Here is a 20,710-nt window from a genome sequence, read left to right as displayed (position 1 = left end):
TTTGACTTCACTGAATATTTTCATTTCCTTAAAACCATCTGTTCATCAAAATACAAGTTTCACTATAAAAATCACAAGAAAATAAGTGGAAAATAGAAATTCTGTCTTCCCAGGATTCATATTTCTTGACATTTTGTGACTTCAATTAATAAATTACCAAGATATCTCTGGAAACCTCTGGCAGCTCTTTGAGAGGCAGAGATTTGTAAATCCTTGGCTGAAGTCACTCAACTCCTGAAACTCACCAACAGCTGATTCCTAAAGAGCCAATTTCTCTTACTAAATCATCTGTAAGTTCAATGAGCTAATCCTTAAAGTTTGGCAGATGCATTCCATTTTTGTGCATTTGGGAACTTCAGGAAAGTTTTTATTATTATAGATGTTATTTTAAAATGAACATATTTTTGATTAAAATCTATTTTTAAACCCAGGCAAACAAGGAAACTCGGTCAGAACTATGACTCAAAGGCTCTGTTTGCTTCCAGGATTTGACTAAGTATGTTCTCAAATGGTCTTCCAACATCATTTAAGTATTTCAATGTAGTCATAAAATTACCTTAAATGAATAAGTTGAAAATTAGGATAAGCCCTTTCCCAAAAGTATTAGCAAAGCTTTCAAATGTAAAGGTAAAGTTTGAAAAAACAGCAAATGTTCAGAAAGCAAGAACAGAATTTGAGAGACTTAAATTATTTTTTTAAAAAATAAATAATGTTACTACTACTTTTCCCAAAATATTTAGGAAACTGTGATTAAGACAAAGGGAAAAGCCTTGGATTTTTTTCATTAATTTAATTTCTCTGTTATTAATTCTGCAGCTTCATTTATTACTGACTCTATCAAAACTCCTATTCCCACCTGGGAACTAACATAACAGAAGAAATTTTGGATGAGGCACACTGCACATCCTTAATTTAGTTCTTCCTCCTTCATATAAACAGATACAAATGACTTATTTCCACAGAATTTTAGGTATATATTTAGATTTCTGTAGAATGTCAGTGAGCATTAACCACCTGTTTTACACTTTAGAGAAAGTGTGTCAGAGATGAGGCCAAGAAGTTAAAGACTGAAAAGAACCTGGCCATGCTTTATGATTAAATTTGCTTCTGGGACACTCAAAATCTTTGTAAGTATCCTCCAATTTTTCAGAACATAATATTTATATACCTAAATAGATATAATATGAACATATCTATTTCTATTTAATGCCTATAACACACAAATTTTAGCTTCTTAAAAAACCTTTCTGATTTTAATTTCTTAAAAAAGATACAGAGTGTAAACCCAAGGTACAGAAGCTGTTTGTTTCTAACCAAGACTGCAGTGCTGCATGTTGCATGACTCTGCTCTGTGCTGCCCTTTCACAACCCTGAGAGCTGCTCAGTGGCACAGAGGAGGATCCTGACCTTCTGTGCTGGATAAACTCAGCCTCCAGGCCTGGGCAAGTTTGGTGGACAAAACTGTGCTGCTGCAGTGACATCAGAACACACCTCTAGGCAATACACCAAACTCTTTCTATGTCCACCTGTATTATCGAACACTTTCCTAAATAAAATCCACGCTCTCTGTAACATGCTGGTACAAAAATGCTGTGGAAAAAAAAAAATAACACCTCAAGGCTGTGAGTGGAGAGTTGGGACCCACAAACACAGCACTGATCTTGTGCACGCTCACTGATATCCCTCTGCTCAACACTTCACCCCTGCCTTTCTCTGCAGCTCCAAACTTAGATGGCAAAGTCCATTCTGCACATAAAGAACTGATGAAGTTGTGGGTAAGAAAATCCCCCAGCATCACCCACTCTGGGTCATCCCAAATACAGTAACCCTCCAGAACTGGTGCTGTTCTACCTGCCCAAAAATGTGCCCAGGTGAGGAGGTGATCAGAATTTTTCTAGGACTGGCATAAAGGTGATAGATTGTATTTATCCCATAATACTGCAGTGACACATACTACACCCATCCCAGCCCCAGGCATTTATCCCCAAAATCACAGCAGAGAGAAGCTATGCACATAAAAAAGTGCTTAATTTTATGAAACACTGATGTTTTGAAGGATCTTTAGGGATCTTTAGCTCTGATTAAAGTATCAATTCTTGGTCCTCAGAGATTTCTCATTTTTAATATATTATCAGAACACAGTCTCTCCTTTCTGAGAAGGGTGTGTGCCAAAAGGCCTGCATGTCAGGAGAGGTATATTTAGCTAATAAAACCTGACAGGGAATCACACTGACTCCACAAGTCAAGTCTCTCTCCTAACACAAAGTACTATTTGTATTATTTTGCCTTTTTCACACTCCTTCTCTTTTAATAAACAATTCTATGCCACTCACAAAGCCAAGCTGCCTGGAAGATAAGGGATGTGAAACTGCCTGGTGTTCTCCATCTGGAGGGCCAGATACAAAGCCTGATTAAGTCAAGTGAAAAAGAGCTGGGTGGTTTTGTCTCTGCTTTCCTTAGAGCTCATCACAGCACAATTCAGGGTGATTTGGCAGCCCTTGTCCAAGAAACCATCAGCAGGATGAGTGTTTTGGTACACTGAGAGATAACTGGAATAATGATAACACACCCAACAGCTCAAACCATGCACCATCAGGGACTAGACCCAATTCTACAGGTGACTGTAAATCCCCAAATCCACCTGCACTGTAGCAATCGAGGAGTTTGTGAATGTTTGATTTTTATTTGGCACCTCCCAGTGCAGGGACACAGCGTTCCAACCCCCAGGCTGTGAGTACCACTGAACAGGTTGTAACAGGCAGAGCACATGGATTTCTGTGCATCCCCAGCAGCACCGAGATGGTTCAGCAGCAGGGAAAAAACGGACAGGTCACTACATAAAGCCAATACGGGTATGGGAATAAAGGAAAGGCACCAGAGGGGGATCAGGAAAGGACTGTCTTCCCATGGATTACACAGAAATGCCATTCTGGTGTGCCATGGACACGGTGATGCTCTGAGCTGCAGCCAGGCGTGGTTACAACACCCTGAGCAGACCCAGCCAGGAGCAGGCACTGACTGACTCCCAGATCCGCCCCTCTTCTGTGGGTTTGAGGCTGCTCTGTATAGCAGAGAAATGGTAAAATCATGTTCTCTGTGCCATAACATGGAACACCAACTGCAGGCACCCCCCACACAGACAGCATTTGCCACGATGGATGAAAACACCCTCAACAATTTATTTCCCAAATCATTCTATACAGGTATTTTCAACTTTTTTGTCAACTGCCTTTCCAAAACAAGCCGAAAGCCAAAATGCATCAACACAGTTTCATTTCTGATGAGTCTTTAAAGCCAACCTGTGATGTCTGAAGTACAAAATCTGAAATGCTGACCATTAATGCACTTTGCGTCAGTACCTAGAAGGTGACTGGGCACACTGCTTATCTGGAATCATTACAGGACTGAGAACAAAAGCACTCAGGGATTTAGGAAAGATGGTTTTTTATGATTCAGCCCTGGCTGATGATCCTTCAAGCTGGTTAAGGAGTGGCACCGGTCCTCATTAGCAGGACTGGTGTGCAGCCTTCCTGTGCTAACATCAGAAAGAAGGACCCAGCGCTCAGGAGATGGATTATGAGAAGCTGAGGAGAAAAAATAAGAGCCCTCTCATCCCTCCTGGGGGCAGAGGCAGGGTTGGGAGGGAGAATGGCAAATTCCCAACGAATGAATTTCATGCAAAGGTGATCTCACCGCAAGCAGCCGAGGCACAAAGAGACGATGCCCCATGCCCAGAAGTTCCAGCACCCGACACGCGTATTCATTCACCAGCTTGCTCCTCTCGTCATGCATGTCCTGGGACTTCTTGGCAGGTGGGGTGAGCTTGGGAGCCGGGCTTTTGCAAGGCACCCCTTCTTCCATGAGCAGTAAGTAGTAAGTCTCCAGAGTGAGAAGAACAGGCTTTGTGAACGGCAATTTCCAAAAGTGCAAGATTTAGGAGAGCCAGCCTCCAGTCTCTGGGTTTGGATGGCCGCTCCAGCAACGCCCCTTCAGCCCCTCAGGAGGAGAAAAGTATCTTTGCTAAGAATCGAGGAAAAATATGATCCACCGTGCTGGCTCGCACAGAGTCCGGAGGAGATTCGAAAAACAAACCAGAGAAAACATGGATCTAAAAATGCACATAAAAAGCAGGAAAATGGCAGAGAAGGAGCGGAGGGAAGGCGGGCCGGGAGGGCTCAGTGCCCGTGCGGGGGTGCGGGAGCCGGCAAGGGCAGCACAGCCCGGCCACTGGTGAGGCTGCACACAGAAAAGGATGAGCTCATTGCAATCCCCGCTCCGTGACCGCTCGCTCAGCATCAGACACGAAGGGGTGGGAAGGAGGGGGCTGGGAGCAGGAGGAGGGGAAAGAGGAGGAGGAGGAGGGGGTGCCTGGGCACCGGGAGCCTCTCGGGGGAGAATGCCGTAATAAGAAACCAATGGTGAGCGTGGACAGGCGGGCTCCCACCCTGCCACCCTCCATCGCTGCTCTGCCGGGCTCTGGCTGCTGAACCCCAGCTCACAGCACACCCTTGCACGCTGCATGGCGGGCAGGGCTCGCCTCCCGGCCCACAGAGAGACTGGTACGTGCAGCTGCTCAGAAGGACGAGGCACAGACACGGGGAAGGTGGGGCAGGGCACCTTCCCTCGCCAATGGCCACCGCACGGGGCCCCCGCCAAGGCACGGCCCGGCTCCGCACGGCTCCCGCTGCATGACATGAAATCATCATTAACACCAGCCCTGCCCGCGCTGCGCTCGCAGGAGGCGTTTCTCAATGTGGAGGCGACGGGCAGAGAGGGGATGATGTCAGCACATGCGTTTGAAAGGATTCTAGAAAACTACGGCACCTCAGCGAGGAGAAGGCGATGATGTCACACCTGGAATGGCCCCGGGCAGGGACAGCCCAGCGCCCCTCTGCCATCTGCCACAGGAGCCCTGTGCACCCACTGACTGCACCTCACACAGCGCCGCTCTGTGCTCCTCCCTTCTGATTAGCCTCAGCACAAAATGGGATGTGTAACACAACTCCCATTGCCCACTGAACACAATTATTCCACATTTGGAACAGAAATAGCCCACATTTCTAACATAAAGGTCATCATTTAAAATATTGTCAGTAGCTCTAAACCACATTAATTGCAAACACTTCTGTACCTCTATATTTAAACTCTAAAAATATTTTTTTAATATATCAAGAAAAAATATTTACTTAAAATACTAATATAAAGTAAATGTCCATAGGATGGGGTCACTGATTTAAAATAATAAACATGTTAATGAGTAACCAAAATATGAAAATCATCAACACGTTGTTGGCTTGAGGTGAGACACGAAGGAGTTGGGAGAAGCATTAAAGCAGAAGGCAGAGGATGCCAGTGAGGCCTCAAGGATGATGATCCAGGATTGACTCAGCTAAAGCACCTGCAGATGTGCAGTGGTGAACAGGCTGTTTAGCACAGATGGTGCTCTGAAAGCTGATTTAAATCCCTCAGGTTGCAAACCAGTGTTCTGCAGATGAAAACCAGCAAGGCTACTGCAATTCTGCCAGGCTGAGATTAAGGAATTCACTGAGAGCCTTGTGGACAGAAGCCAGGACTCTCTCCAGGACAAAGCAGCCACAACCAACACACATTTCATTCCAGTTTAAGGCTGTAGGCAGGACTGTGATGGGAACTCTCCCATTCTTTCCAAGCTCCATCCACAGGCAGTCCCAGAGATTCAGATTTATTCTTCAGTCTGTGACTGCTCAAGCCACCCCAGGTCACAGCACCAGACTGCATGTTTGAAGGGAGAGGGTTTAAAGGAAATATTTCTCAATTCTGTTTTAAATACATGCTGCTAAGTGTGGTATTCTAGAAACATCAGCTTCTCCTTCTCTAGGGGAATGAAAACCTTGCTTAAAACATGAAAAAGGAAGAAATAAGAGCACTCTAAGTGTGGGTGTTGGGAGTTACAGAACTGATCAGGCACAGAGTCACCACTGAGCCAAGGGCAAAACAGGCAATAGGATGGGGAATTCAGAGCACCAGCAGTGGAAAAAGCCTTTAATTCTTTCTTGTGTAAGTCAGACTTTAATCAGCTATAGCTCTGGTCCTCACAGAAATTCAGATTTGGTTCATTTTTGGTATGGTCTGGGCTTATGAAAAATGGAATTAACTGATCATTAAATAAAGTCTATAAGTCTAAAAATTTGTAATGGGATCCAATAGTTAGAGGTTAAAACCAGATGAATTCAGGTTACAAATGAGGTGCAGATTTTTAGGAATGAGGAAAATTACCTGCAGGATTACTTTCCCAAGAGATGTAGTCTGCTACCATCATTATATTTTTTACATCAGGCCTGGATTTTTTTTTTTAAAGAGGTTTCAAATACAAAAACTTCCAAGGCTTGACCAAAAAATCTCCTTAATTTTATCAGCTGAAATCCATTGTTCCATGTTTTTCAGCAACTCCTTTCACACAGTGTAACAGTGAACCATCATTCAGATTTTTACACTTCCTACTGATTTATTTCCATATCCTCATTGAGCACTACATCTTATTTTTATCCACAACTGACCAGGAATTGTGATTTTTCCTTCATGTATGCCATTGGATTACTGTCCCAAATTCTTCAGAAGGGTCTGACTGAAATGAACTTAAAAACTAAAAATGGCCCACGAGGTAATAACAGGAATTAAGATGTCTGAGGATAAACACACATTACTTGTGCTTTGACTTCCATCTCATGGATTATCTGGTCTTTAAATGCAGGTAAATTCTGTTTCTGGCCTTCCTACCCATGAAATGCCTGCTCACTCACACGGCTCTGATGCAGTTCAGAGCTGCTCAGACTCACAGAGCTGAGGCCCACTGAACTCAGAAGAAGCTAATGCTAAAATAGTCTCAAAGTAAACAAAACCATATAGAATATGACTTGAAATTATCTATATTCTTCACCAGACTATATCTCCATCATCTATCTCCAAGATACCAAGGATCTTGATGGGCTGCCCTTCATAAATGATCTCTGTATTTTAAAATATTAAATCTCTGTATTTTAGTGGCAAAAATGACTGACTTTGAAAAGCTAAATAGACTAAAAGATGGCAAGAAAAAAGAAAAAGTTATCTTTCAAGTCTACTCCTGTAAAAGGATAAGACATTCAGCACCAGAACAGCTCTGAAAATCCACATGAATGGATGGCCACAATAAGAACTTCATTTCTTATCAGAAATTCCTTTGTCCTTTCTGTTCTTTGGGGCTCATTACAACTGTGTCATCTGGATTTAGCAAAGGCTACATCTTGATCATTATTAGAGAGAACCCACTAAACCAAGTGATTTCCACAGCAGGATCCAGCAGTGCTCCACGCTGGTTGGGCTGTTCTTACACGGCTTGGAAAGAGGGTGAAGGATGAGATGGCAGTGTCTGCAGATGCTCCTAAATCATTCAGGGATTTAAAGACAGGGGTTACAACAAAGAACTGCAGAAGGGCCATAAAAGACTGAGTGACTGGGCAGTAGAACAGCCAAGGAAAGTCAGTGCAGGTAAATCTAAATTGATGCATTAATTGACTGTGAGCTGACAATTGCTACTCAGAAACAGATCTGGGACTCACCGTGAGGAGTCCTATGAAAATATCAGATCAGTGCACAGTGGAGGTCAATAAAATGCACCAGATGGTAGGAACTAACAGGAAAAGAACAGAGATCTGAACAGAGAACACCATTATTCCTCTGTGTAACTTCATGTGGGATTCTTCCCCAGTGTCATTCACTACAGTGGTCTTCCCATTTCAAAAAGGGGATAATAGAGATGGAGAAGTATTTAGAGAGAATCAGAGGCCTCCAAAGGAGGAGATGAAACCAGACTATGACTATTATGCCTGCAAAGCAGAAATTGATGAGGGATATGTAGACTTATGAAGTCCTGAGTGTTGTGGGAAAAGTAAGGAGACACCAAGTGTCCCAAATGCCTGCTGACACAGGAACTCCTGTGAAAGCCACAGGTGGCAGGTCCAAAGCAACAAAATAATCATTAAACTGAGAAAAATCTCTGGGGCTACTCACTTACACGTGTTCAAAAACCCAACCAAAAAAAGCCATGAAATAACAATCCATGTAGAATTATTAAACATGAGACACCACTTCTTTCTCAGAGTCTTCAAGACATAAATTGCCAGAGGCAAAAGAAAAGAGTTTTATTGTCCTGTTCTTCAAAGTCTTTCCCAGATATCTGCTGCTGGCAATGAGACACTGGGGTAGATGAGCCACTACAAGTCTGGTGTGGAATGACAATTTGTATGTTTTCATTCCCTTCAATGACATCCTTGGAGAAAATATCTTCCCAAAGAATGATGAGATTTTCTAGGTACATGAGATATACACACTATCTTTAAATTATATTAAAAATAATAATAAAAATCATGGTTTCAGTCAGAACTGTACGTGACCCTGCAAACACCATCTTTGCTTTCCAACATCTAGAAATTACCAACACATGATATAACAGGAGTCATTAATATGTAAATCAGGGTCCAGTGCTGCTAAAGAAATTCGGGTCAACAAATTTAATGTTATTTTCTCTGCTATCAGTCTTCTTATGTCTCCACCCTCAAAATTCAAAACTTATGATGAATATTCACCTGATAGGAATAGAACTGATTTTAGGTGTGAGGAGGAGATCAAATGGGCTGAGACAGTAACTAATCAGCACAGGATGGATTTGCAGCACACAAATAAATGTGGATTTTAACAATAGAAAATTGGCTATATTAAGGCTGGAAAATCAGTGGTCTGGAAGTTGAATGATTCTGGACATTTTCAGGCAGAGATTTCTCTTTCTAAAGAGATCCTCTCCAACAAGTCACCCAGGACAGGGTTTTGGGGTAGAGGGAGTGGGTCTGGGGGAAGAATTATTCAGCCCAGCAAAACTTAACATTTAAAGACATCTTCAATTTAGAAACTAGAAATACAAAACCAGTGACCTGAGAGCCTCTTAAAGCCTGAATTTCTTGTGCTCTGCTCAATGCAGAAGGCCTTGAAAGAGAACAGATAGTTCTGATCAGTAGATCCAAAGAGGATCCTCTTTACTTCCTAAGGTCTCAGCTCCTACCCTGGGATTAGCTGCATGAAGATATAAAAAAGAGGTTATAAAAATAAAGGACAACTATTTTGCCTTAGATTCTGATGTGAACATTCCTGTTTTTTTTTCTTGAGAAGAAGCTTTTGAAAATGTAATGCAGTTACAGAGTGGACTAAACCAGCTCACTGAGAATCAAACCCTGTTCTGGCTGGAAAGGAGTCACTCCTGCTTGTCACTTTGTCAATACTGGGTTAAAGCAATAAAAATCAGTTCAGGCTCCTCAAGCTATTGCAAATGCAAAGAAAGAACAGAGCAAGAATCAAACAACCACATTAACTCTTCAACCCAAGGCCCAAGTCACATTACCTACAGTCTTAGTGCACTTTTCTGATGCCTCTCAAAAAATTACAGTAATTGCCACGATTTCATTCCTGACTCAAAGGCAATTGACATTTTTAAATTACCTGCATTGGCAATATTCAGGTTTTACCTAAAACAAGCACCTGTGCAGCCTTCACTGGCTTCAGAAGTTTAGCCAATAAGATTATATAAAATTTCTGTGAGATATAGAAGAAGGTGGTTGCTCAACTTAAGGTTCTTCTTATATTGTTTTGGTTTCATATGAGGGATAAAACTGATTTCCTTATTTGCTGTGATGACCTGAACCCCTTGGATTTTTCCTTCTTCATTTCCTTAAAAGACAACACTATTTTAGAAATGCTGCATTGTGACAAGTGATGGTTTCAGGAGCGGATGATAAAGGGAGGCACAATCCCAAGGGATGTCACACTGGTCATTGCAGTTTCCATTGCCAGCCACACATCCCTGAGGGAATGGGGAGAACTTCCCCATGATCAGCAGGACCTAAGGTGCTCTGACAACCTGCACTTCTCACAAGCAGAAATTATTGAACTGTGCCTTTAACACAGAACAAAATTTCAGATCTGATTTTAAGGTTCTAGTGCAAGAGGTAATTCAGGAGAGAGCTGATGGGCAAGATCTGAGAAGGGTTAGGTCAGATGTCAGCCCATGGAACACAAAGTAAAAAAAAGAAAACCTACAGTTGATTATGTGTTCCTTAAGAATTGAAATGTAAATGTATACAGAAGTACAGCACAATTTTATTCAAAATTTGTGCTCTTACACTGATTACTTTCTAAGGTGGGGAAATAGAATATGTGGAACCCTCTGGTTAGTGTCAGGAATAATATTTCATACAAACATAAGAGCACAATACAGTCCTCAGAGTTATCAGAACAGATTCTTTAGAAATAAGAAAATACAACATGAATACAGAAAAAATGATGTGACCTCTCTTAAAGATGCAGTCACCTCTGGAAGTGATGCAGAAGAGAATGGTTGAGATGCTCTGGAGTTAACACCACTGAGAATATTGGGTTATTTAATAAACAATGTGAATGGCATCTACAAACACTTCAAGGTGACAAAAGCAAGTGTGAGTGGAAGGGGACTGTTTAAGCTGAAGGACAATGCTGATGTCAGAGTAGCTGAGGGTAAAACCATCAGTAATAAATTTAATCAGGACTAAGAGAAATGGCCTTCCAGCAGCAATTCTGAAATATATGCTGTGTCACATAATGGCACAGCAGAGCAGGGAAGCAGGTCTTCAGCCCAGCAGTTCTTTTCAGTCCAGATAGAGAATGAAATAAAGGTAATAAATAACTCTCCTTATCCAAGGTAATTTTGACACATTTTCTTTTAAAATCTACATCCACCACCCCTGCCACTGTCATTGGAATACTGCTCCCTGATGTCTGGGACTGACTGACACAAAGAGCTTTGAGACCGAAGGGTGCCAGCAGAAATGAACAGGGAACACAACTGTCCTGTTTGTGTAATACTCAGGAATCTCCTGATCCCCTGCAGAGAGCAGGAGTGTCAGAACTCACAAGCCCCACTAGAAATGCTGCTCAAGGAGTGACATAGAAAAGGACTGGGTTTAATACAGGGACCAAAGTAAATCTCTGTAAGATAACAAAGCACTGGCTGGAAAACACAAGCACTAACAAAAACATTTCTCAGTATTTTCTACCCATTTTCTTTTCAGTATTATAAACCTTCCTGATCAGAACTATGGCTTTCCTCTAGCATTAAGCAACATATTCTTTTAACAGTCACACAGATTAAAACTCAAGAAGCCAAATGTTGAGCTTTAGTGTTGTGGATCACACACTGAGTGAGTAGATGAACCTTAAAAGAGAAAGGTTTGGACATGCAGCTATTTTTAATGCCTCTGGTTCACTCTTACATTTCCAGTGACCATGTGCTCTTCCCTGCCTTTTCAGGAATCAGCAGCCACAACTATAGTGAACCTAGAGCCTGAATTCTTCACAATCATGTATTTTAATTCTTCCCTCAGTTTGCTGATTCCAGAATAAAGTTTGCCTTTAACTGGTTTTGCCAAGTTTTTAGATCATAAACAAGATTTAAGAATTAATCAGTGAAATCCCTCTGGTGCCCAGAGACAGGACCCAAGGGAGCAGCTGCAGCTGTGTCAGGGGAGGTTTAGGTTTGGTACCAGGGAAAGATTCTTCCCCAGAGAGTGCTGGGCACTGCCCAGGCTCCCCAGGGAATGGGCACAGCCCCAAGGCTGCCAGAGCTCCAGGAGAGTTTGGACAATGCTCCCAGGGATGCCCAGGGTGGGATTGTTGGGGTGTCTGGGCAGGGCCAGGGGCTGGACTTTGATGGTTCTTGGGGGTCCCTTCCAGCTCAGGGCATTCTATGGTTCTATGAAATACTACAACAGGACAGAAAGCTTACAATTTGTTCCTTTTTCTTAGCATACATGAGGATTTTAATGCTTTTAATTTGCAGCAAAGAAACAAATGAATTGATGACATATGGCATTAGGAAGTGTGCTGGCACTGGAAGGGTGTATTTCTTCTCTGTCATTCTCATTAATTGTCTTAATCAGGATTTTAAAAATGAAAATATCAATGCTGTTTGTTGGGTTGTTTTAAACCACAGATTTTTCTGCTGTCTTTTTCCACGTTGGGGTTCTCTTCACACACCAGTGCTTCACTGCATTTTCCACTGCTCAGGAAATGAGAGGTGAGGAGTTAGGACTCCTACCAGCTCAGGTTCCTGCAGGGTAATTCAGGTGTAGCCCCGAGATGATACAAGTCAATGACTCCCAGTGTGAACAGTGCCACCAGCTGGGGACCCTGAGCGGGCTGTGAATGGCACAGGAAAAAACGCCATTTTTCCTTCGGTAAGAAATCAGATCAATGCCCAAACGATGGCGTTCACAGCTACAGAGCTTTAATCCTCCAGCTGGTCATTGCTACAAGCACACTCAGGACGTGGGAGGAGGAAAGAGGAAGGATTCCTGCGTGTCTCAGATGTTTATTTTCCGAGGATGACTGCGCTGAGATGTCTCAGGCAATTGGTCACAGAAGTGGTGCTGTCATTTCTAAACTAACAGGCGTTCAGTGTGAGCAGCTGGAGCCGTGAGACAGCACTAAGTACAGCAGAGTTCCAGATAAAATTATCCTCTGTTGCTGTTTAGTGAGGGGTTTGGATGCACACACTTCACCAGAATCAAGAAAAATGCCATTTACACAATAAAGGCTCCAGTATTCCACTGATGAAGGGTTCCCTTATCCACATTTAAAATAATCCAAGGGGTGGTGGATGAGAGAATAATTGCTCTGTTTTAAGAAAGAACAAATCCTTAGGAGTTGTTTTCATTCACTCCAGAATCAGAGACAGACAAGAGCTCTGAAACAGTTTTTCAGGCAGTTTTTCTGCAGCATATTCAGGTTCTATAACTGAAAAGAGCAGAACACTAAGCCACTTTGCTCCTAATGATTAGGAGATATTATGAACACATTTGAATAGGGAAAAAAAACCGCACAAACTGCAGTTCTCAACTATTCTCTTCCCTAACAGAAGAGCAATTCTTGCTGAAAGCAAATTATACTGCTAATCCAATTGTATGTAAGCACCAGCTCCACCTCCATGCCACTGTGGAGCTGTGCTCTCAGGTGAAGTTTCTGACTTAGAATCTTATCTTTCTACCTCGATTTTCTTTGTACTTGTTTTTGGTGCACTATAGAAATACCTTCTCAGGATAAAACCTCCTTTACCATTTATTTAGTGTCTGCCACAGCATACACATGCAAGAAAAACTGCTATACCTGCTACAAGCAGAATTAAACCCAACCCTTAAACTTAGAAAACAGTTATCAATCAGAGTGACAAATTACATTATTGAATTTTCCTCTGGAATGTCCAAATAGAAACGTTCAATTGGAGAAGCAGCATGTCATGGGGTATATATCAAATGAAAAGACTGAACACTTGTGCTTAAAAGAAACTGGGCTAATTATTCAGCAGGAAAAAAAATCCTTATTTGCTGTATAACACCATCAATTCTTTCCAAAGTTGTATTTTCTAAACAGTTGTTTTGCTGCTAACCTTGGTTCAACCCTTTCACAGCAGCAGGAGATGTAAGGCAAGTGATCCCAAAGCCATCCTTCATAACTAAACTGAACTAAGTTCTTCCCTGAAAACCCTGTCAGCCATCTTCAGCTCTGTGCAAGTACCCCTCCTTTTCCCTCTTCCTTAGTTTTAGTTTTAGGATCTGTAAATGGTACCTCTTCCCAGAACGTGTTCCTGCTCTGAGAGCAGCAAACCTGCTGGGTGTTGGCTGGGTTCTTCCTTTCCCTTCCTCACTGTCGTGCCATAACCTCCCAGATTTCCCATTATTCATACTGGCCTTGAGAACTGGAATATAAACATGTCCCCACAGCTGCAAATCGAATGTGAAACAGGAAGAAGAGGACACATTTCCCTCTCTCCTTTCTACAAATTTTGATTTGTGTAGGAGCAGTCCCCTGGGAAGATACATTAAACCATTTTCCTGTTTATAGGAGTCTTCATTAAATACCTGCACTCAAGTAGAGAATCACAACCCCATTTCCACATCAGCTGTGTACAATACGGGTTTTTTGACATTTCCTCACCATAAGGATATGCACTGTCTCCTGCCTACACTGAAGTCACCTGCCCTCAAGTTGGACTCAATGATCCCTTCCAACTCAGGAGATGCTGTGACTCTGAAAACACACGTTTGAAAATTTCCAACTGCTCTGTTCACAGCAGCATGTGGATGTGTATTCCTGGTGTGCAGCACTTCTGCCATAGGATTTTGTGCCACAGAAGCTGAATCCCTGAGAATTACTCATTGCTGAGTAACTCCATCAATGGCTGTTTGCTCTTTCTAGGAAAATGACAAGGGAATCCCACTGGAGGACCAGCAACAGTCCAGTGGTTCTAGTCTGTATTCCCAGTATGGGGTGTTTTAGGAGTGCCAGGTTGTTCTACCTGAGCTTCTTCAGCCTAAGTTGTTTCTGGGAATATCACCTGAACTCAAAGGTGGCATTTCAGATTCCATATGTGTGCTTGCATGTGGGCTGGATTTGAACTGGAGCCAACTCGTGGAGGTCAGTGTAAGTTAACTCTAATACATACAGGTTTGCTTGTTTAGGTAAATTTAGGGAAGATTTCTGTTCCTCTCTCAACATTACAAATATATTTGATACCAGTCAATCACATTTAATACATAGGAACCCAGACACAAGATAGATATGCTGTGAAATGAATCTGAATTGTCTTCTTAACAGTAAATATATGAGACATTTGAATCTTTAGACTGCATCCCTTGTTCCACAAGCTTTATGATACAATTAAGTTTAAGAAAAACATATCTATCATAAGTACAATTCTGAAAACACCTCTACCCAAATGGATATATTTCCTTCATTCCCTTCTCCAGAGGTCCCCCTATTACTGTTCCTTTAGGCATGATATTAAGATAATCAGTATTTTAGTTTAGTAAAACAAATTTTTAAAAAAATCACTTACCTTCAAAAGAGCCAAAGCCACATGGAAGATGATGTTCATACCCTGAAAAGAAGAAGAAAGAGACTTCAATCAGTCCCAGCATACAAACCTCTTTTCAGACTTATCCTTCATTATGTGGCACCAAAACTCAATGCTCTAAGTCCCTAGAGAACATTCCCCTTTCCTCATTAAAGCCCCAAGGCAGTTTCCAGACTCCCTCTCTGGGGGAAGATGATGGTTCTTTGGGGCTTTTGGAAACTTCAGTGACTCAGGTGCTGTGGATGTGACAGGCTGTCCCTACCATTGTTCCAGTGCCTGGCAATGCTGCCTTTCATCAACACTGCAGGATATTGTCATGAGCAGGGCATCTACAAAATGTAATAAATATTCTAGGTAAGAGGATTTTTGTCAAGTAACCAAACTTAGATATTATTTAAACCCCAAAATAGAACAAAGACAACCCCACAGGTACACAAGACACCTTTTTTACTGTGTTTAGCCAAAAGTCAAAACTATTTCAGAGCTAAACAAACTGCTGTCTGTATCCAGTAGTTGCTTGCTGGTTTGCAAAAGCTGGAGATACAAATGTAGATAAATGCATTCAGTGAGAAATACAAGGACAATAGGCAATTATCTGAGGATTAAAGAACGTCTGCAGCTTACATATGTTGATAATATTATAAATAGTTTTGCCTTCATCCAAATATGAAAAATACTATATGCAGTCCTCGTTTGCTGTACCATGTACTTCGTGTTCAGACTGTTTTCCTCAATTATATTCTCCAAATCTTCTTGCCTTGTTTAATGGCATGATAAATCTTTTCTTACAATGGCTCCCAGAGCTGGTATCTAGATACATCTCAGCAATTTGCAAGCAAGTAATACTGCAATTATGTTGTACTGTTGTGGGATAACAACAAGACTTTTGACAAGGCAACATCCTCCAAGCAATTTCTGCTTCTGCAATTGAATGTGTTTCCAATCCTCTTCCTGAAAGCTTGAGACCACGTTTCTATAAAAATCACCTTTTATAAAAACATGCTGAGACTTTAGAGAATCTTTCTCAGGATTAAATTGTATTTTTAACATAAGATAGTTCGGTGCCTTGAAGGGACTGTACCATTAATGAGTCCTGGAAATGCTGCAACATCAGACAGAATGACTATTGCAACACTGAATTACTTTGCAATTCACTGCATCACCATTGCTAACAAACTGGTTTTTCCCACTAGAGGTCACAATTGCAGCAGGACTGAATCTTGCTTCATCACTAGGAAACCCTTCTTCCAAATGGGATAATAATTATTTCAAGTTGTTTGGCCTTATGTACTTCTTTTTAATGGGGAAATGTAGAAAAAATAGAAATCTGGTTGTGACTTCCAGTCATGACACTGATAATACCAGAGCCCCAGCAGTAGTGAAGTAAGTTCATAGTACTTTCAGATTTATTTCAAATATTAATCTGAAGTCAACACTTAATTCCACACAGTTATGCCATTAACAACTTTTATTTTCCAGCAGAGAGGACTGACAAACACACTATCTGTAAATGAGAGAAATATCAACAAGTTATCACAAACACCACATTTTATTCTTAACAAACTGATCAGATTTTGTTATGATATGAGTGAGACTACTACATCTAATAGCTGGACTACTGAGGAATTAGTGTTCTGTGCATTTTCTGGCACAACCATAAAGAAATGTACCCCAGTTCTCATTTATTTTCTAAACTTTTTTTTCTGATCTGCCTGAAACTAACGTTGTTCTTGAATTCAAATGAGTCAAACTCTCTCCTGGTGCTCTTATACCATCACTCTTCACATGGACAGCAAGTGCACCAGAAATAGGTTTCTACCTGCTTTGAGAATCCCAATCCCTTTTTTAAGCCCCACCAGGCAAGGGGCAGCTCACAGACCTGCTCCTGTTATTGAGGTAACTTGTTCAGGGCTCAAGCACCCTAAAATCAACATGAAAGGAATTAAAATCTCCCTATCCAGCTGTCCTGAGCAGCTACTCTCAGCAACAGAAAAATGATGCCTTAAGTTTGAGCTTTTAACATTTTCCACATTCTGTGGTGCCCAGGGGTGCAGCTCTGAGCTCACAGTCAGTGTCACTCAGCTCTGCACAGAGCAGGGACACAAAACAAATCCTTTTCCTGCTGAACACCAAGGACAACTTTCAGGCCCAAAAGCACAAACAAGGGTGGCTGAAGGGAGGAACAAGAGGGATGGGACCTCACAACCTGAAGCTGGAATTGGACAATTAAACCCCAATATGCAAATGACCAAAACTCATAAAGGTGTGAGACTTTGTGACCAGTCAGTCATTTTGTGACCATTTTGGGTCCCCCTTGGGTGTAGCCCTGGTCAGGCCCTGTCCTGCCCAAGGTGTGTCCTAAAGGCCTTTCAATAAATCCCTACTTTATTCTCTAGTTCTGTCCTGTCTCTGTTCCAGGTCAACCTTCCCAAGGCATCAAAACCACCTGCAGCCTCCTCTTCCCTCCAAGGCAGAGTTAAGTCCCAAATCAATGCAGTATTTTAGAGCTGAGGCATCAGTTGCTGCATCAGTTTCATGCTGACCCCTGAGGACTTGCCCAGCCACCACGCCCCAGCAGCTGAGTGGACTGGGGGTGGATGCTCCAGATTTCAAAGCACTGAAACAACCTTCCCAAGTCTGAACAACACACTCGATAAACTCTGATCTGCCTGCTGGAATTATTTGTCCTAATCCATGCAAGACTGTTCTTCCACAGCCAAGTTTAATGATCATGATTATGAAAAAGAAAGCTCAGGTCATTTTGCCACAATCTCTTATTTAAAACTCTACTTAATTTATCACACAGTGATTTATAAGCTTCAGCTTAAACTTCTTCAGCTATTTTAGAAGAAAGACCGAAAATACTGAAGTGCACCAGACATATAAATCATTGGTAGCAATATCCCTCCAGCAATTTTATAATGGAAATATGGGAGTACATACAAATCATCCATGAGGGGGAGGAGAAGGGAGCCTGTATGAAATGAGCTTCTGATAATTACTTTTTAAAACCAAAGGTCATATGCTTAACTAGGCATTTTGAAATAAATGTTTTGTGTATTGGGGATGGTTTTTATCCCATATCTGGGTTGTTGTTGTTTTTGGGGTTTTGTTTTTGTTTTGTGTCTGGAATGGTCACTGCCTGGTTCAAACCAAGACTATAGTATCATGCTAATCTCATCTTAATAGTTAAAAGATTTGCATGTGGGAAAGTTGCTCATAATTACCTAACACTTTTAAAAATACAGAACAGTCAAAAGTAAAATTATACACTTACAAACAAGAACTTGTAAGAGCATAGGAATGGTGAGGGGCTTATCATCATGTATCACAGAATCAGGTATTGTTTAAAGACCCTCTTAAACTTGTGTAGAGGCCTAGAGAACTCTAAGAGAGCTCATGAAACTCAGGAATTTTGGAGAAGGAACAAGCCCAACTCAGAGAAATGAATGTGGTACAGTACGATACGGTACGGTAAGGACAGGTAAGGTAAGGTCAGGTAAGGGTCAGCAAAGGGAGAATGTTGGAGTTTGTACCATATTTCAACCCCCTTAGAGCTCCTGCTGACTGCCACACTGACCATCCTCTGCTTCACAGGAGCACTCACTCCAGAAGAGGATCACTTAGCAAAAGAGCCCTTCACACTTACTGGTACTGGGGTGAACACTCAGCATTCAGGAAGTCCCCATTTAATTCATAAAGATTGTACCTCATAGAAACATCTGCTTCTCTGACCTGCATGTCAAACCACCTGTGATTTCCAACCACAATTGGAGGTGATGTTCTTATGGGCAAAACAGTGAAACTCTCTCATGTGCACTGAAATTAAGACTGGGTGAAAGCAAATGGAAATCTTAGGATGTTAACTCTAGTCTAGTGAGAGGTTTTCCCAGGTCCTTAACTCCCTCCAAAGCCAAGATTCCTCCTGCAGAGAGAAACCTCTTTGAGGAGTCCTCCCTGTGAGTCCCTCTGCACTCTGAAACAAGATGGCTTTTGAAAAGGCCTGAAAAGGAAGGCTGGGAACAAAGAACAAACTGAGACTGGTAAAGATGTGATTCCATGGGACCCAGTTTGCATTCAGGGAGATCTCTGGGACAGAAAGGCTGCCTGTGGCTTCCTGCTGAAGGGAGGAGGCAGATTTATTCATCTGACCCAGCAAATCTACCCAGAGGACGGAAAAAAGGAAGTCAAGGGGCAGCAAACCAATACTTGCTCTGAGCAAAATTCACAGTTCAACCAATACTTGCTCTGAGCAAAATTCAACAGCCAAGCACAGAGCTGAGTGAGGCCAAACAATTCAGTCATGTATATCTGGATAACATTTGCACTGGGGACAACTTTTTGAGGACAATTTCTCTCCTGTTTTAAAGCTTCTGTTTAATGATTGAAGCCTCAAGGGAAGACAGGCTATACTCAGTTATTAGCATCTCTCCCTCTCCAGCCCAGACACCCTGACAGACCTTCCTCTGGTTACACAGCAATACCCTTGGCACCACCTTCACCAATAAAAGGAAGTGAATCTCTTAAAAAAAAAAAAGGAAATTTAATTCATCAGTGTCCTTTTCTGTGTTCCCCCCCCCCCCTAGATTTGCATGTTATGTAAAAGGAAACAGTGAAGGTACTGATGAAATATTTCTAAAGTTCAGCACCAGGTAAAAAGAGATACAAGAGTCAGCTAAGCACCTCCTTAAAGGCTGAGAAGTCTCAAGCCCCACATGACATGAATCTCTTCCAGCTTTCTAATAACTGAATTTTCCTTTCTTTAAAGGGAGACTAGCTATTCAACTGAAGTTAACTTGACATTGTTTCATAATTCCAAAGTGTTTCATAATTATGTGTTCAGTTGCACAGTCTTTGAAAGGAGCTACAGAGGATAATTGGGGTTACAGACTCTAAAGGAGAATAAAAATTCTATTTATGTTTTGGACAGGCTCCAGCAAAACAATTACTTGGCAACTCTAATATGTTGAGAACACACAATAAACTTTAGGAATGTCACAAATGTCTTTGTTTTGTTGACAAGATGAATCTATGATTTAAAGCTCCAACCTCCCTTTGTAAGCAGGCAGCTATGGAACATGCTCTGCAGGGGCATGCACATTAATTAACATCTTTTAGGCTGAGTTTGTGTAGCTTGCACATTTATTCTAGTTCAATGACAAGATGACTGAAGGAAAAAAAAGGTTAAAACTCTTGTTCAAATAAGGCACAACACGAATTAGCAGGTTTTGTGTAAACAACAGATAAAGAAATACTTAGTAAAGGAAAAGATCAAACAAAAAACAAATTGCAAAGAGATTTCACTGCTAATATATGAGCATAGCTGAGTTCTCAGACTGGGCTTCCCCCAGTGACTCCACTGACACTGCCTGTACAAGAACTCCCACCAGGAAATGCTTCAACACAGCAAAGGAGAAAACACAGAAATCTCCCCCTGATCCCACAATTCCATGAAAAACACACACACACAATTAAACCCAGTTGATTGAACTATTAGAGAAGCAGGTACCAGGGAGATGGCAAAAACAATGCCAGGGGATTGTGCATGGATTTGTGTCACTTTTCTGTATACTGCAGCATGAAACAGCACACAATAAATACCAGGCAACCATGAACCTGTATTAGTATGACTTCACATGAAATTTGGTTTGTCTGGTTGCTTTTAATAGAAATAAATGGGATTTAAGAGTGAATATTTGCATGTTTTGGGTGGTTTTCATGTCCCTTGCTGCTGAGATGTTGCTATGGCTGAATGAAGGT

General features: G+C 41.7%; 1 protein-coding gene across 7 annotated transcripts in view; it reads right to left on the bottom strand.

The window, feature by feature from the left end:
• The window catches only part of RABGAP1L (RAB GTPase activating protein 1 like), a 228,283-nt gene that overhangs the window by 59,422 nt on the left and 148,151 nt on the right, over positions 1-20,710 (bottom strand). For 6 of the 7 annotated variants that reach the window (XM_083867620.1, XM_083867627.1, XM_083867625.1 and 3 more), the window contains exon 18: positions 14,933-14,974. In XM_083867620.1, the coding sequence (XP_083723746.1) occupies positions 14,933-14,974 (42 nt within the window). Of the gene's footprint in view, positions 1-3,693; positions 3,999-14,932; positions 14,975-20,710 lie in introns of those variants that run through there. The other variant, XM_083867622.1, reaches the window with a different exon arrangement.

The sequence above is a fragment of the Zosterops lateralis genome (assembly GCF_965231275.1).
Source record: "Zosterops lateralis genome assembly, chromosome: 9".
NCBI lineage: Eukaryota > Metazoa > Chordata > Aves > Passeriformes > Zosteropidae > Zosterops > Zosterops lateralis.
This window is presented reverse-complemented; position numbering and strand designations above follow the sequence as displayed.